At 50.8% G+C, this 16,503-nt stretch overlaps 2 protein-coding genes across 2 annotated transcripts in view; one reads left to right on the top strand and one right to left on the bottom strand.

Moving 5' to 3' along the window:
• Positions 1 to 728: 728 nt before the first annotated feature.
• FAAP20 (FA core complex associated protein 20) lies at positions 729 to 5,773 on the top strand. The gene is made up of 4 exons (XM_080920631.1): positions 729 to 793; positions 1,224 to 1,368; positions 1,469 to 1,749; positions 5,312 to 5,773. The coding sequence occupies exons 1-4, from the start codon at positions 732 to 734 to the stop codon at positions 5,382 to 5,384; spliced, it is 561 nt and encodes a 186-aa protein (XP_080776757.1). The 5' UTR covers positions 729 to 731; the 3' UTR covers positions 5,385 to 5,773.
• A 3,764-nt stretch (positions 5,774 to 9,537) lies between these two features.
• Positions 9,538 to 16,503, bottom strand: part of PRKCZ (protein kinase C zeta) — a 96,993-nt gene continuing 90,027 nt past the window's right edge. The window contains exons 14-18 of the mRNA XM_080921059.1: positions 15,832 to 15,951; positions 15,086 to 15,165; positions 14,623 to 14,712; positions 10,120 to 10,235; positions 9,538 to 9,932 (exon numbers count right to left, since the gene is read on the bottom strand). Of these exons, the coding sequence (XP_080777185.1) occupies positions 9,845 to 9,932; positions 10,120 to 10,235; positions 14,623 to 14,712; positions 15,086 to 15,165; positions 15,832 to 15,951 (494 nt within the window). The 3' untranslated portion in view covers positions 9,538 to 9,844. The remainder of the gene's footprint in view (positions 9,933 to 10,119; positions 10,236 to 14,622; positions 14,713 to 15,085; positions 15,166 to 15,831; positions 15,952 to 16,503) is intronic.

The raw sequence follows: 16,503 nt of genomic DNA on the forward strand, positions 1-16,503 counted from the left end.
GATGAGAGGCAAACTTCTGACTGAAGGAAGACCCAGGAAAAGGGTTAGGGAGTCAGATGATTGTAGGACAGGCTTTTGTAACGGGGGGGGGGGGGCGGGGGGGGGGGCTGTGAAGTAGAAAGCTACTAGCAAATCCCAAGGCGGATATCAAAGTGCCTGGGCTTTTGCTGCCACCAAGTGATGGGCTGCAAGATTGCAGGGCCGGTTATTGGCTAGGTGGGAAACCCGGGTTTTTCACTCTGAGCCTTAGTCCCCTGGGCTTTGAGGTTTCATTGCTTCTCTCTTTCGTAGAGAAACCCAGTTCCTGCTATAATAATAATAAGATGATGGCAAAACTGGACCTGAGAATTTGGCTCTGTCCATGGGGTCCTCCTGAAAAAGGCTACAGAACTGGAAACTGAGGCAGGGCATTGTTTAGTACCGCTGGAGGTGCCATCTGCAGAGCAAGCCTGACAGCTCTCTGCACGTGCTGACATAAGGAAGCCCAGGCACCAGGCTGCCTGCGCAGGGTGGGGTGGGCCCAATCTCGCACCCCTGCAAACTGGGCAGCTCCAGCCAATCTCGCCTCTCCCCCGCCCCATCGTATACCCCAACGGTTAGAATTCCAGCGCCACAGAAGGGAGTTGGCACTTGGCAGAACGGAGAGCCGGGGTCCGTAGGCCGACTGAGCGGGTCCGGCCGGAGGGCGGGTCGGGTTGTAAGTCTCACTTCCGCCGGACGCTCTCAGAAGGATGGAGGAGGAGCGGAGGCTGCGAGGGAGGCTGAGCCGCCGCAGGCCGCCCGCGGGGGGCGGGTGAGACCGACAGAGCGGAGGGGTGGGGTCTTGGGGGCTTTGGAAGGCGGTGGGACCCGGGGAGGCCGATGGGGACGCCGCGATGTTCCCGCCTAGCTGCGGGGTTCCTCGCACACGTGCAGCCCGCTACCAGCCACGCTCCGCCTCTCTCCGGGCGCGGTCGCTTCTTCCGCCCCAACCCTGCTGTCCCCCCCACTACTACCTCCGCCACCCTTCTTTCTAGCCTCTCCTTTCACAGCCACAGGCTCCATTTCTCCCTAGAGTCCATTTACCCGTCAACGTGAGGCTCCTTCTTGTTCCCTTACTAGGGACTCCATTTCCCCATAGTGGACCTGCTCCCCACTCAGCGCCTTGTTACCCCTCACTGTAGAACCAACCCTTCATGACCCTTACTATGGATCCCCCGGCTGACCCTTCTTATGCTTCCCAGGCCCCCTAACTGCCGCCCCTGGTTTCTCTCGGAGGGAAGTAAGAGTGAGCCGTGGGCTGCTCTGCTGCGCAGCACCGAGAGCGGGAACGCAGATTGGACCCCGAACAGTCAGCCATTACCACCGCTGCCTGTTTTTCCCAGCCAGGTGTGTCCAGAAGCACTGAGATGACCTAGGAGAGGGTTCTCAGGCCCTGGGGGAGGTCGTGGTGTTGGTGGCTATGATCTTATGGGCACCTGCTTTTCAGGAATCTCTGCCTGATTCAGAGTCCAATGTGCCTCCTGAAGTCTTCACTGTAGGACCCAAGACTTTTTCCTGGACGCCTTTTCCACCTGCCCTTCCTGGCTCTGGAAGCTCCAACCACTTGTTCTGTGGACCCGAAGACTCCCAGGGGTCACCTACTCCATCCCCGAAAGGATGCCCTACACTGGATTCCCATCCAGCTCACAGCACTCAGGAGTGTGTTCCTGCGCAGAGGCCACCTGTGTTGCTGAACTGCCCATTGTGCCAGAAGGCATTTGACCCAAAGTGAGTTTTCCACCCCAGACCTCAGGCTTAAGACTTAGCCAAATGTAAGACCCGCCGGCTTAGGAGGCTAAGAGAATGCCCGGATGTGGCTCTGGCCTTTTGTTTATATGCACGTGGAGGTCAGAGGACAACTTCTTGAAGTCTGTTCTCACCTTCCACCATGAGAGTCCAGGGACTGAACTCAGGTCCTCAGGCTTGGCAGCAGGTACCTTTATTTGCTGAGCCTTCTTGCTAGCCCTGATTAACCAAGCACAAAGTTAGCTTGATTAAATAGCTATCAGAACATAAGGCAGGTGGAACACTAGTTCAGAGCCCAGTAGGCTCCTCCAAATGCTTTAAACATTCATTTGTGCTGAGCTGGAAGTGGTGGCTTATTTGCCTATCCCAGCACTTGAGGAACAGAGAGGGTCTCTCACTGAACCTAGAGCTCATTGATTTGGCTAGGGTGTCTAGCCAATGGGCTCAGGATCCGCCTGTCTGTCCTGCCACCAGTACCTGGGTTATGAATGCATATAGCCTTTTACATTGGTAGTGTTTGCATAGAAAATACTTCACCAACTGAGCCATCTTTCTAACCTCCAAAATGTGGCTTTAAAAAAAAATCAGAATCAAGCCTTTATGAATTTGGTAGGGTCCCCAATCCCACCCCTTGACAACAACTATCTCTATTTATACCTATGTAGTTCAGGCAAGGGGATGTTGAGTGTGGGCTGGCTTGAGTCAGGTTATGCCTGTCCCCAAGTGGGGTCCTGTTTATGTGATAGTGAATGGTTTGTAATGTTGACACTTCTGTGCTTCTTACCAATCAAGAGACTCAGGGGCAGAAGCTGAGGGCTTAAGCCCTTTTGGGGAATTCGGTCTCAAAGAGCCCATCAGATTCCCCGATCATGTCAGGGTTCCCCTTCCCCTCTTGTTCCAGGACAGCTTTTTGTCTGTGCTGTCCTCTGGTGTGTCTAAGAAAAGACTCTTGAAGACAGGGCCATTGAAGAGGGACACTCCATCCGTTGGGTGCTTTTCAAGCGTCTGTATGAAGGCTTGGCAAAGCACCCTGCTTTTCCAGAGTAGATGTCAGCAAGGCAGGCGCAAGGTTAGCAAACCTGCAGTGATTGTAACATCTTCACGTTGAGCTGTAGAGCATGTGGGATGTAGTTGACCAGACTCTTAAGGTGGCAGTCAGATCACCAGGCTGACTGGGAGGTCATCATGTCCCATGCCCTTCAAGGAGTTCCCTTCCATTCCTGCCCCACTGCAGGATGTTATCCCAATGGGCAAGATCTGTTTAGGAGGCAGACTGGCTCTGGGCAGGTCAGCTTGACACAGTGAGCTGCTGTCATATTGTCCTCTGAGGGCAGTCTGTGCATTGCTGCCCAGCTGAGCTGGCACAAGTGAGCCTGGGGACGCCCCCTCAGGGAGGACCACTCCATTCTTTCCTTCCTTTAGCACAGTGTGAGCCATGCAGAGCATTATTTTATCCCTAAGCTGGCAGGAGTCAGATACTAGGGTTGACATAGAGTGTACTTCCTTCTACAGTCTTGCTGCTGTACTCAGATACTTCGTAAGTCTTTTCCCATCTTTGGGGACTTGGGTGTGGTACCCCCAGTTTACCAGCCTGCAGATACTCAAGTCCCCATTTACATAAAACAGCTGTTACTTCATAGATACTACGTCTCTAAGTGGTTTTATGGAAGAAGCTGCTATTTTGTATTGCTTAGGGAGTGATTACAAGGGCAAGTCTTTATATTTAGTGCAGGTGCTTTTTAGAAGTACTTTTTTTTTTTTTAAATCTGTGATTGTTTGGATCTGTGGGTGTAGGACCCACAGATAGGGAGACCACTGTATTTTCTGATACCTATGTGTCAGATGGGCAACCGGAGAAACAGTGCACCAGTTAGAGATGTCAAAACCCTTCCTTAGTCTTTACTAAAGTGAGACCTAGTGGTTGTGATTTTTCTCCATGTGTCTCTGTCTCTGCATGTCTCTGTCCATCTGTCTCCCTGCCCTTTTATTTCAACATGTAACCTGGGCCTTGAACATCAGAGGCCTCAGCTTTCAGGGTAGCTGAGATAACCAGTGGGTAGCATGCCTGGCCCATGATTGTGTAGACTCGGTACAGTCATAAACTGGAATAGATCCATGCTGGTTTGCTGTAGCCAGGAATGAGTTTTGTCCAGGAGTTAGCAAGAGCCCCGCTGTGAGATGCATGCTACAGAAATCGCTCTCGCTGTAGAGTGGTATCTGGAGGAACCCCTGAGAACCCACTTGAAGGATGACACCTGGAAACTCCTGACAGCTGGACCACACAGAACCTTGAGGTGCCTTGCAGATATCTGGAGGAAGGGGAAGTGTTAATCCCTTGGCCAGATTGGTGGAGGGGTTCTCACGAATTTCAAAGGTCAGTTTCCGGCACTACTAGTTGAGAGAACCATTGAAGTCACAGGACCTGGGAACAGGAAGTATCTGATATGGGCTCAGATTAGGTGAGGGGCCTTGCTGTCCATTCTCTGGCCATTGATCTGGATGTGGATCGCCTAGGCTACAGTGAGCAAGCCACACCCTGAGAAGCATGTGAGGGCAAGTAATGGGTACCTGGTTGGCCAGCAGTAGTGTATCTAGAGGATCCTCAGGATCTGTGGGGTTCTGCCTGAGGACTTCTGTGAGTAAGTTCACCAGCTTCCACATATACAAGGTAAGCCAGCTGCTGGGAGACTCAGGGCACTGTGATAAGTCTTTCACAGGTTTCTGGGTTCTGCATTAGGAGGTGGCAGTTCTGCTCTGACAGGCTCAGATGAGACTCATTCTGGTGGTCATGTGGGTTCAGGAGCTATATCTGGGCTTGTGGAGTACCTGCCCGGGACCTCTAGAGCCAACTTGGAGCCTCCAGCTTTCCTGCTGATCTGTCTGCTGAAAGTCTTTTTGTTTTGTGAGAAGATAGGGTCTCACTGTGTAGCCCTGGCTGTACTCACTAAGTAGACTGGGTTGGCCTCGAACTCAGAGATCCACCTGTCTCTGCCTCTTGAGTGCTGGGATTAAAGGCATGAGCCACCACAGCACACTTAGTTTTTTTTTTTTTTTTTTAATTTGAATAGCGTGTGTGTGTGTGTGTGTGTGTGTGTGTGTGTGTACACTAAGTGTGGAAGTCAGAGATAAACTTCTATCATGTGGGTTCCAGGGACTGAACTTAGGTCATCATGTTTGGCAGTAAGCAGTTAACCACCTGAGCCATCTTGCTGGTCCCAGAGAGCCTTTGGGGCTAGCTTTTGGCATGGGCCAGGATGAATGAGCCAACAGATAGTGTGGGAGCTTCTCAAACACTGGTCAGGATAGGAGTTATTAGTCTATGGGACTAAGAATTCTCTGGCCTAGAGAAGGGGTCTCAGATAATGGGGGTAGGGGTGGGGAGGCATGGGGGTGTGGCTAGCTCAACCTAATAAGGTTATGGTGAACCCTGCTTACTGTTCCCTCCAGCTGACCAGCCATGGAAGAGCTCAGGACTCTTCTTGGTGGTTCAGAACTATGTGGAAGCCCTTCCTGTGTCTTGTGACTGTCTCCTCTCCCCTTGCAGGCTGACCCAGCTAGATGTGGATAGCCACCTTGCTCAGTGCTTGGCTGAAAGCACAGAAGACGTGGTGTGGTGAGCTGCAGGGTGCTGTGTTGGTATCTTCTCCCTCAGGCCTACATGCTGACACTGGATGTGGCTGCTGAGATGTCTTCGTGCGGACATCTGAGTATTGGCTCCTTCTGGTTTTGTTCATGGGCATTGGATATAATGCTGGTGGCAGATAGCAGGATCCTCTGTGGGTTCATTTTCATCACCTAGGAGACACACATCTCAGGGTGTGCCTGTGAAACTGTTTCCGGAGATTAAACGGGAAAAGGAAGAGCCACTTGAACGTGGGTGTCACCGTGGCCTGGGGTCCCACTGATTTGAAAAGGAAAAAAGGAGAAATCAGGCGCTTCCTGACTGGGGCTGTGACAAGACGCACTTCTTACCTGCCACAGCAGCCATAGATACTTTTGTGTCCCTCCCTGCCACAGGGACTGTACCTTCAACTGTAAGCCAGAATAAATCTTAAGTTTGCTTTCCAGTATTTTGTCATAGCAAGAGGAAAAAAATATAAACCACACAGTCAGAGGGTGCCAGGACCTATCACAAGGTAGAACTGGGTCTCTACCCAAATCGGCATCTGTCGCCGGGCAGAACCTATATATAGAACCTATATACTATATATACTATATACTAGGTCATCTATAAAGAGACAATTGTGTGTTGTTATGTCTGTGTAGGGATGTGCACATGTGAATGTCACTATTCGTAGAGGCCAGTGCAGGGCATTGGATTCCCTGGAGCTACAGTTATGGGTAGTTGTGAACAGCTGGGATTTGAGCAGTGAGCCCTATCCATCAGAGGGAGCATCCTGGTAGACCCTCCAGTCATGTTTTCATTTTCCTCAGTGCACTGACCTGTCCTGAGAAACAGCACTGTGTAGGCTGAAGCTCATCTCAGTTACTGAACTGAGGTCTTCACCCCAGTGATGATGGAGACTTTGGGAGGTGACAGATCACAAGGGTAGAGCTTCCTCAAGGGGATCGGTGTACTTACCAAAGGGACTTTGGGGGACAGGAACCCCACTACTACTTGGGACATAGCAAGAGGCCTATCCTTAGTGTCACTGGAACTCTCCATGTTGGCCCCTTGGTTTCCAGAACTAAGATGGCAGTATGTTGGGGTGTATCTTGGTGGTTCAAGCATTTGCCCAGCCTGAATCAACCCCTAGTTCTAGCCTGATACCAGGAGGAATGCAATGTGCCCTGGCAGGTGGGGATGACTGGCACAACATGTAGAGTCTCTGTGACCTTATCTGCTCGTCTCTGAGGGGTGGGACACAAAGCCATTTCGGTCCACATCAAAAGTGGTTCCTGAAGTGGGCACTGTAAAGGGGAGATACAGTCCTACCGAGTCAGTCACATGCTCTGGACACTGTAAGGGGGGAGATACAGCCCCTCCTTGTCAGTCACATGCTCTGGCTGACTCTAACATGTAAGTGTCCTAAAAGCAAATTTACATTGTTTTCTTCTTGTGCTATTAAGCCCAGATTCTAGCTTTTTTTTTTTTTTTTTTTTTTAAATTCCTGTATGAGTACACTGTTGCTGTCTTCAGGCACACCAGATACTGCAGATGGTTGTGAGCCACCACATGGTTGCTGGGAATTGAACTCAGGACCTCTGGAAGAACAGTTGGTGCTCTTAACCACTGAGCCATCTTTCCAGCCCAGTTGATACTTTTTAAACTACAATTCCAAGCTATAACTTCAGAAAGTAAAGCTATGGAGAGCCCAGAGCCGGGAGAGCATGTGTGTCTGTGTGTGTGTGTGTGTGCGCGCGCGCGTGTGTGAGCTGTCTGATGTTGGAGTAGCACAGCCGTCCAAACCCCCAAGACATATCTGGAGGAAGAGAGCATGTATGGGAATCTTCAGTTGTGAGGACAGACTCAGACATGGGAATGGGGACATGGGCACTGAGCAGGGAAGGGGCTCTTAGGAAAACAATAAAACCTTTTGCTTTCCCCTACTTTGAATCCAAATAATAACAGGAAGGGCATTTTCATCAAAGTCTTTAATAGGTGTGCAAGAAAGAGTAAGAATGACCTTGGCTGTGGAGGGCGAGGCCATTGCCCACAGAAGGAACACCAGCCAGCAATGGGCTCCACTGATCAATTGTACAAAACCACATGGTTACTGCGTTACAATCATGAAGTCACCAGTGTTTGTGATCCATTTTTGAAAGACACATGCTCTCTTGCCCGGAGCCATTTGCAAACCAAACGTTAGGGTTATTTCCCATCCCCCCTTCCCCAAGTCACATTTCAACACAGCTTTCACTTTCTTTAAATTATAAAACAAATTGCTCTCTCTATATATATATTTATAAATCTCCCCCTCTGGTGGGCACAATATTATTCACACATTTGTACATGAGCAGCCAAACCAGTAACCAGCAAGTCATTTGGCAATTGGGCAGTATCCAAATAAACACCCCTATTTCTAACAAACCAAGGGTCCCTGTGCTGGTTGGGCAAAGGAGTTGTTGTCCCTAGGCAGCACACTGGGAGGAAAGGAGCTTGCAGGAGCCCATTTGCATTTGGACCATCTGTGGGCTCTTCATCTTAGCAGCTCAACTTATAGGCAGCACATATAGACTGCACAGGACTCAGACTGGGACTCCAGCCACTTGGACCCCCCAGGTTAGGTTGGGGAGCCCCAAGGCTGAGTTGGGTACCTCTGGAGAGCCCCCAGGCTGGACAGGGTACCCATGAGAAGGCCCCAGGCTGGGCAGGGTACCTATGGGAGGCCCCCAGGCTGGGCTGGGTACCCCTGGAGAACCTACAGGCTGGGAAGGGTACCCATGGGAGGCCTTCAGGCTGGGCTGGATACCCCCTGGAAGGCCCAAATATTGGCTCTTAGGCTCTAATGGCATTTTTGACTAGTTGTTGGGGACATGTCTTACCAATGGACACAGGGAGTGCTGGCTGAAACGTGTCCATGTTCAATAGGAGTCACAGAGCCACCCAGAAGCCTGGACTTGGGATATGGTGTCAGAAGCCTGGGCTGCCTGTTCTGTCCCAGCACCGTGGACCTGGGTGTGGCTCTGATATGTTCAGTGCCAGACACGGCGATGGCCTGAGAAACCTGAGTGTATTGGGGTAAGGGCTGTGGGCGGCCACTGGGCATCACGGAGAAACAGATCAGCACTGTAACAACACCGCTCAAGCTTTCATTTTCTCTAATCTTTGTCAGGGCCACCCCCCCCCCCCCCAGCAAATATGACAAGAGCCTAGACTTCACTCTGCCTGACGTGGAGACTCAGGGTCTCAATCTGACAGGGTTGGGGGTGTGTGGCATGTTTGCCATATTGGCCAGTCTGGTTTGGGTGGACCTGGGGTGCTCAGTTACTGCGATGTACCTTCTCCATCTCCTGCCCACGACAAAGGTGGGTAAGCCATGGCTCCCACCACACCTGATCTGCTAAGGGGTTAGCTGAGCTCTTCCCAGGAAACCTTGGGCTGGCCTCCGGAACTAACCTAAAGAGGAGGAGAATGGCTGAGCACAGCAGTTACAGAAGCAGGCTTGCTTCCTCAGGAAGAGTGAGGGATTATGGGTAGTCTGTCACTTTAAGGCTAGGGTCCATCACACACGTTGTCTTTAAACTTCCTAATCTGGAGTATTAATGATAAAAATATTTTCCAAAAAATCTAATGTATAACACAAGACATCTTGGAGGCACTGGCTAGTGTTTTCAGAAATATATTTTGTGCGGATTTAGTTTTCAATTATTTTCCCTTTTTATTTATTTACCTATTTATTTGGTTTACTGGTGCTTTGGTGAGCAATGTTTTAGAATCTCCATGATCCAATTTCCCCCATCAGAGTCCAAACAGCTGATGAGAACAGTACCAACCTGACCAGAGTGTCCCTTTGGCCTCGGTCTACCATGGCTAGCTGCACTAGGTATGAAAATACTTGTTAAATATTAACAACAGAACTTACCGGGATTTAGAAAATGTTCCGAATCTGTAACAATTCTTGTTGCAGCACATCCCTGTAGGCACTTGGGTGCCCGTCCCCTGCCTATGTTCTGCCTGCTGGAAAAGCACGGCTCCTTCTCGTGTGGGGGCTGCGTTGGGGACACAGGCGGGTGCCACAGAAAAAAAGCATCAGAGGAAGCTTCGACATCATCGGTACACTTTATTCCTCAGGGCATTACACGCTAACTTTTCCTGGAGCGGGTCAGTGCATTGAGTTCTGTCTCTGTGGAAAATGTGCACCTTTCAAAAGGGTGTGGCTGTCTCACCCTCTGGTAGGCCCACCACGGGCACAGGAAGCGGTTCCTCCAGCACAAAGCCAGCCTCTGGGGCCTGGACACAAGAGATTGCTCTGTCTAGAAGTGCCTGTTGGACGCCCCTCTGAGGTCTTGGTGGCCAGCATCCCTCCCTGGCTGCTCGGAGCCTCGGTGCCTGGCCTGGCATGCATATGCTGTAGTTAAGGGTAAAGTGACAGGGTCATTCACAGGTGTGTCCACAACAGAGATGCTCATGGTCTCACACGGACTCCTCAGCAGACAGCAGAAGCGGGTTGATGTACTCAAAGCCTTCAAATTCGGACTGGTCGATCCTCTTTATGACGTCCCTAAAAACACAAGAAGGCAGTGAAGAGTGGCAGTGGAGTTCCTCCCTCAGGCACTGTCCCTCCCACCAGTCCACACTCTCAGAGTCAGGGACCTGAGCATGGGGCCATGCACTGGCCCAGGGGTCCTGGCTGCTCAGGATACGTTCCATTATATTTATGGGTGCAGGTCAGGGTGCCCAGGACTTACTCATCATCTGGGGTCAGCTGCACAGGCTCGCTGGTGAACTGCGTGTCGAAGTTGCCCAGGCCATAGTCATCTGTGATCTGGGGCTGGAAGGGAGGCAGGGTCTGCTTCTTTTCCAGCTGGGAACATTGACAAGGGAGAGGTCAGTTGGGTGCTGAGCATCCCCTCTGCCCGGGTCAGTTCTTTGTGTGTACATAAATCACAAAATAAAACGGGAAGCTCAGCTTTTCAACAAGTCTGGCATTTGAACACAATTTTCCCTCCTTAAAGCATAGAATCTAGGAGAAAAATATGCAATACCAGGAAAAGTAAACAGGTTAAAAAGGTGCTGGACATATAGGCCCTGGAGACATGTGTCTAGAAACAATGTTACTGATGGTTGCTGAAAGCTTGTGTACCCATGTGGCCTGGAAACAGTGTTACTGCTGGTGGCTGAAAGCTAGTGTACACAGGCACACAGGCATGCACCAGCTCTCTATCTCTCTCTGGTATTTGGGTATAACAACACCCTCACCTAAATGGGCACTGGGTGAATCCATCTTCAATCCTCTCCTCACCCTAACCCTGTCACCTCCATCTTTTACTATTTAGAGTGGGACCCTCTAGTCCAGCAGGGTATGAACAGCCACCAGGAGAGACTCTGGTGTCTGACATGTACCACATGGCACCGTGATGCATGTGGCAAGAAATTCCTCTCACAGTCTCAAACTCACAACTAGGTGTTGGTGGCACATGACTTTAATCCCAGCACTCAGGAGGTAGAGGTGTTGGGTGGTGGATCTGAGTTCCAGGCCAGTCTGGTCTACAGAGCGAGTTCTAGAACAGCCAAAAACATATAACTGTTATTCTTTATCAAGCATGGGTCTTGGTCCTATTATTAAGCTTTTATAAATTACATTTCTGAGTGGGGACATGCCAGCATGGCAGAGGTATGAATGTTTGAGGACAACTTCTGGGGGACAGTTCTCTCACTTCACCATATGCATCCTGGAAATCTAACTGAGGCTGTCAGCTTAATGGCAAACACCTTTTTGCCCACTGAGCAATTATTTCACTGGTCTGGGCCTGTTTAAATTAACTGGCACTGGTCAGGAGGGGAGGCTATCAACCTCCTGGCAGCTCTCACCGGTGGGAGCTTGTTTTAGCCACAGTGACTCACTCCTCAAAGTGGTCAGTTGCCATTCGTCAGTTACCTGGAACACAGTGGGTTTGATAGCAGGTGGTAGTGATGCCCAGATGGCTACCTCAAGCTCTTTCCAGTTCATGGTGGGTCAGGGACTGGGACTATTGCAAAGATACATACCTCATGGATCTGACATGCTGTTAAACCCTATGGAGTACCAGACAAGGAGGGTCTGTGGATAGACCCTTGCAGTAAGCAGCCCCAGCCAAGCATTCTAAGGGAGCCAGGATTTTGCTGTATGGACCCATTTCTTTCAGAACCAATTTCCTGACCTGTCACATCTCTGTTTGGGACAGTGTCCAATAACTTTCCTATGGCCTTTATGCTAATATCCAAACCTTCTGGTGGAGACTTGGCAGGGAGGTGTGTACCGGATGGCCCATGGTGGACTTTGTGTGCTCAGTGGAGCATATGTTCCTACTCTCACATCCCAGAGGAGGGGTAGGAGGCCTGGTCCCACAGGCCCTAGAGATAGCCGGCAGTGACCTTTCTCTCGTCATCCAGTGACATTCCTTCTCTCACCATCTCTTTTCCCTCCAGAGCACTGGAGGGGAATGGCAGAGAAGCCTATGGCTAAGGCCCAGGGAGAACCCAGCTCTAGGGTGGTCTCTACTGAGCCTAGAGAGAAGAGGCTTAAAGGATCTGGTAGCACAAAGTCACTACAACAGATGCTGTGCCATGCAGACAGTTCCCATGTCACTCTCTGGGATGGGCTGAAGGCTGTGTCTCTGTTCCTAGAAGAGGTCTTACCTGTGTGATTTATCAAGACTATCCCACACTAGACATGTCTGAAGCAGAACTCCAGCATCTGGCTTGAACCTCCCTCCCTAGTCTTCAAGGGCAGCCACTGCTATGCCTACTTGAGCTTGTCATGATTCCCTCTGTCCCATGACGGTCCTGGGGGTGGGGGTGGGGACATTAGAACAGAATGTGCCAGAGGTAGTAGGTGTGGTGGGCTGGTTCCTGTCAGCTGGTTCCTGCCAGTCTATCCCCCAGCTACTTACAGGGACCTCGTCCCACAAGTAAGCCATTCCAGAGCTCAGATCTCCTCAGCTCAGGTGTCTCAAGAGGCTCAAGTTACAGGTTAGCTGTCACTTCTGTCTTCCAAAACCTAAGCTGGGGGCTGGTGGTGGTGAGGAGCCAGAGACCAACAAACAACATAGACTATAATTGCACGCATGCCAGCTAGCCTTGTGCAGATCTTAAAAGAACAGTGTAAGTGTCCAAAGGCCCAGGAACTCGGACATACCACTCACCACCACGGCTGCACAGTATTGACAAGAGCAGCGCTGGGTCAGCTGAGGGAAGGACTGGGATGAGTGGCTTTTTCACTGCTGTCCCAGTGTGGCTCATGGGGGAATATCTGCAATTTCCCTCACTGCCCACATATGCCTCCTTCCTCACAGCACCAGTCGGTATGAAGGACAAGCACCCTGTGTCCTACTGTGACACCTCTGGGCCTGTGTTCCCAGCCCAGATGGGAAGTCCTGAAGTCCTGTGTTTACTGCAGCTCATGCTGGGTTGCACAGTCCTAAGAAGCCTTGGGGTGCAGCCTCTCAGCAGGCAGGACAGAGTGACCATCTCAACATCTAGGGGGAAATCCTCAAGAAACTAGATGTGAGTCCCAACACACATGCCATACGAGCCGCCTAACAACCTAAGAACCGGAATGTGGGGTGCCACCCAAGTGCCCACCAGTGGGTGAGTGGACAAATGAATGGTTCATTTGTGCAACGTGACGGGCAGGCAGCCATGAAGATATGTGGCATGTATATCGTCATGACAAGGATGAGCCTTGAAGATACTTTACCAAGCGAAGGGTGACTGAGCGCAAGGCCAGCTACTAGCCAGGCCCCCTTTCAAGGGAGAGTTGAGAAGAGGCAAGTTGCAAGCGGGCGGGTACGACCAGGGTAGGGGAAGGTAAGGCAGGTGTGATGACCCATGGCATGAGTCTCCTGATAATAATGGCTACATGCCCGCTGTACTAAAAAATACAGTTCCATGTGTATGATGCAGTGGGAGACCTCCTCCACACCTCCTGCTGCTCAGAGCCACTTGGCTGTCCAACCTAGAGGGAACTGGACTAAAATGAGACACTGTATCATATCCACTCACCAATGGTGAGGGAAGACTGGACATGAGGGTCTGGTTGCCACTGATGCCATGCCGGAGAATGATGCCGGGGCAGGAGCAGGGGCAGACCCAGATCCTGAAGGCTCATGAGGTGGACAGTGGCTGGGAGAGACAAGTAGAACTCTCCCTGCAACTCCACTGAGGGATTTGAGAGGTCAGTACATGCCTCAGTGTCAGGGTGGAGGTGAAGGGTTCCAGACACGGGGGCAGGCAGTGAGCCTGTGTGTAAAGTTGTCACTACTGAGTCACTACTGAGCAGGCAATGGCTGCATGGTGAAAATCTAGGTTGGAAATAAATGTATTGCTTCTCTCTGGTGCTACCAGAGCAAGGAAATGAAATTAAAAACTCACAAAATTGTTTTTGAAGTATCAAGGGCTGGTGAGCTTTTGTTGCCAAGGTGAGATGGTTCAGCAGGTAACAGGTCTTGTTGCCTGCACTGAGAACCTGGGCTTGTTTTCCCCAGACTTAAATGGTGGAAGGACAGAGCTGACTCTCATGTATGCACACGCAAACACACACGAGTGTTGGAAAAAGTGTCAACACTCTGAATTCTGACTAGATACTGGAGAGAACTTGAGGCCATCTATGCGATAATGTGGCCCAGCTCTAGACCGACCATGGGTATCATCTTTCCTGATTGCTTGTTGCCTTCTGTGGCTTGGCCCCTCCCCATTCCTCCCAGTACCCACAGACACAAACAGTCCTGCAAATAGGGTAACTGGTTGTGCGACAACATCCTGTTCTTCGTGGGGATGGAATGTAGCCATCGGTGCTGGCTGTGAGCCATATGGAAGGATCAGGGTGGGGTTGTGTGTGGACAGGGTGGGGACAGGGGGAGGCATCCGCTGCCCCAGAGTTGGGCAAGTTCCAGATCTACTCAATGGACTAATCTTTATACTTTCCTTCAAAAAAGTGTATTTTATAGGTGACATTTCAGTGACTTTCCAATTGTTTAGTTTGAAACAAGTTGTCGTTTTCCTCCTAATGTCGGGAATGGACTCAGGTCATTCCTGTGACCAACACCTGTGCCTGCTACTCTGTCCAGTAACTGGTGACAGTAGGCTCAGGTTCTTGGCAGCTTTGGAAAACCAACCACAACAGAAAATGACCAGACGCCACATACCAGGTACCCAAAGCACACGAGCCCATTCTGCCTATTAGATGGGCCCAGTTCATGGAAGAGGCTTACCAGGTCCCAGTCTATGCTTCTGAAGAAGGCGTGGGACTTGATGTCGGAAAACCCAGTCTGCGGCCGGCAGCCAAGCCTCTCTTTGGGATCCTGGGGGTCAGAGTTCAAACAAAGGTGAGTCAGGGCTCCTAAGGAAACCCCTGGTTCAACCTCAATCCAAAGGGATGACCCAGCTTCCCCCACAGAGATCACTGTCTCCAGCTGTTCTCCTGACCAGTTGCATCTGACCCCTCGGCTGGGATTCCTTTCCCGGCGGGTTACTTCCTCACTGTTTGTTTTGCTCTATCAATAAAAAATTAAACTCAAGCATCACAGAGCCCCAGCACCAGAGCAGATGATCAGCCACACAGAAAAGCTGGGGGCGGCTGGCCAGCTGATGACTCTGTCTGCCCACTTCATCCCATGGGTAACCCGATCCCAGAGGGTCACGAGAGAGAAGTCTGTTACCACAGCCATAGCGTACCTTATTTAAAAATCCTTTCAGGACGTGTGAAGCCTTGACAGACAGGAAACGGGGAATCCGGATTGGCTTTTCCAGGATAACTGTGAGGACAGGGGCCAGGTGAGAAGACTCCTTGGTAATGTTTGCTCTTCCTGGTAGCCTATGGGGCCCCTGAACTCTGTTCATTTTCTTTTTTTTTTTTTTTTTCTTTTTTCTTTTTTTTGCAGGGACAGAATCTTGGTATGTATCCAGCCTAGCTTTGAACTCCTGAACTTCCCACCAGCCTCCTGAGTATCTGGGGGTTACAAGGCCATGTGACCCACACCTGGCTCGAACCCCATTTCTAAGCCAGAGCTCAGATTTGTAACCCTTGAACTCCTCCCTGTTCTAGAAGCCTGCTGGGTCCTTCTAGGAACCTCCTGGTGGCATTCAGTTGCACTTATCAACATAGCCACCAGGGGGTGCCGAGGGACAGCCCTGAGGGGCTTATTAGTGGCCATCAACTCCTTCCTCAGGAACATGGGGGAACCTGCGTGGGCTACAGGGAATGCCCTGGGTAGGCAGAAGGGGGCTCTGGCTAGATCAGGGTATTCTCTTTCTAGGTCACCTCATCTTACATTCTCTGCCAAAGGAACAGGTTTGTATGTGATTTGTATGGGTGCTGCAGCACTACTCCAGCCCGGGGCAACACACCATCCTTACCTTTGGGAAGGGAAGAAAAGGACAGGCAGAGGCGGGAGGGAGCGGATACACCGTGGGCCACCAACCTTGGAAAAGGTAGTCTTCGGTGTTCATGTCAGGGTTGTCCGTGATGATGTCAAATGGGGAGCGTCCAGCCATCATCTCAAACATAAGGACACCCAGCGCCCACCAGTCCACGCTGAACCCTGTGGAGAAGTGGGCAGAGTCACCAGGCAGGGGCTGGCTGGGAAGTGGCCAAGAGAGTCAGCATCCACATTCCTGGGCAGCTGGACCACCCTTCATTCACTGTGCTGGGCATCTGCGTCTGCAGAAGCTGTGACTCCTTGCCTGCACCATGGGATGCCCGGGATGTCCCTGGCCCCTCAACCCGGCTGGGACATCTCTGCTACATGAATTATTATTAATTAGAGACAGGCTCTCCCTATGTAGTCCAGGCTGGCCTTGAACTTGTGACGTCCCTGTCCCAGCCTTCTAGTGCATGGCACCATTTAACTGGTGGTATTTTTTTTCCTGATTTGATTTAAATTTACGAAGCCCCCTTCTCACTGAGGAATGTGGCTCAGTGGTAGAGCACTTTGTTCACATGTGCAAAGCACATGTTCCATCCCCAGTGCTGCCAAAACACATAGAACTCACAGAACCCTTCTGAGATGAGAAAACACTGCTATAATTTCCTCTATAAGCACATTCACTACTTTTTCCTTTTTTTTTTAGATTTATTTATTGTATGTATGTGA

Source organism: Micromys minutus (assembly GCF_963924665.1).
Source record: "Micromys minutus genome assembly, chromosome: 9".
Classification (NCBI taxonomy): Eukaryota; Metazoa; Chordata; class Mammalia; order Rodentia; family Muridae; genus Micromys; species Micromys minutus.

Excerpts from the sequence above, each read along its gene's own strand:
- FAAP20 (XM_080920631.1), top strand. The coding sequence starts at position 732 with ATGGAGGAGGAGCGGAGGCTGCGAGGGAGGCTGAGCCGCCGCAGGCCG. Across the intron at positions 794-1,223 it reads AGGCCGCCCGCGGGGGGCGG|GCCCCCTAACTGCCGCCCCT; the intron begins GTGAGACCGACA and ends TATGCTTCCCAG. Across the intron at positions 1,369-1,468 it reads TGCCTGTTTTTCCCAGCCAG|GAATCTCTGCCTGATTCAGA; the intron begins GTGTGTCCAGAA and ends CCTGCTTTTCAG.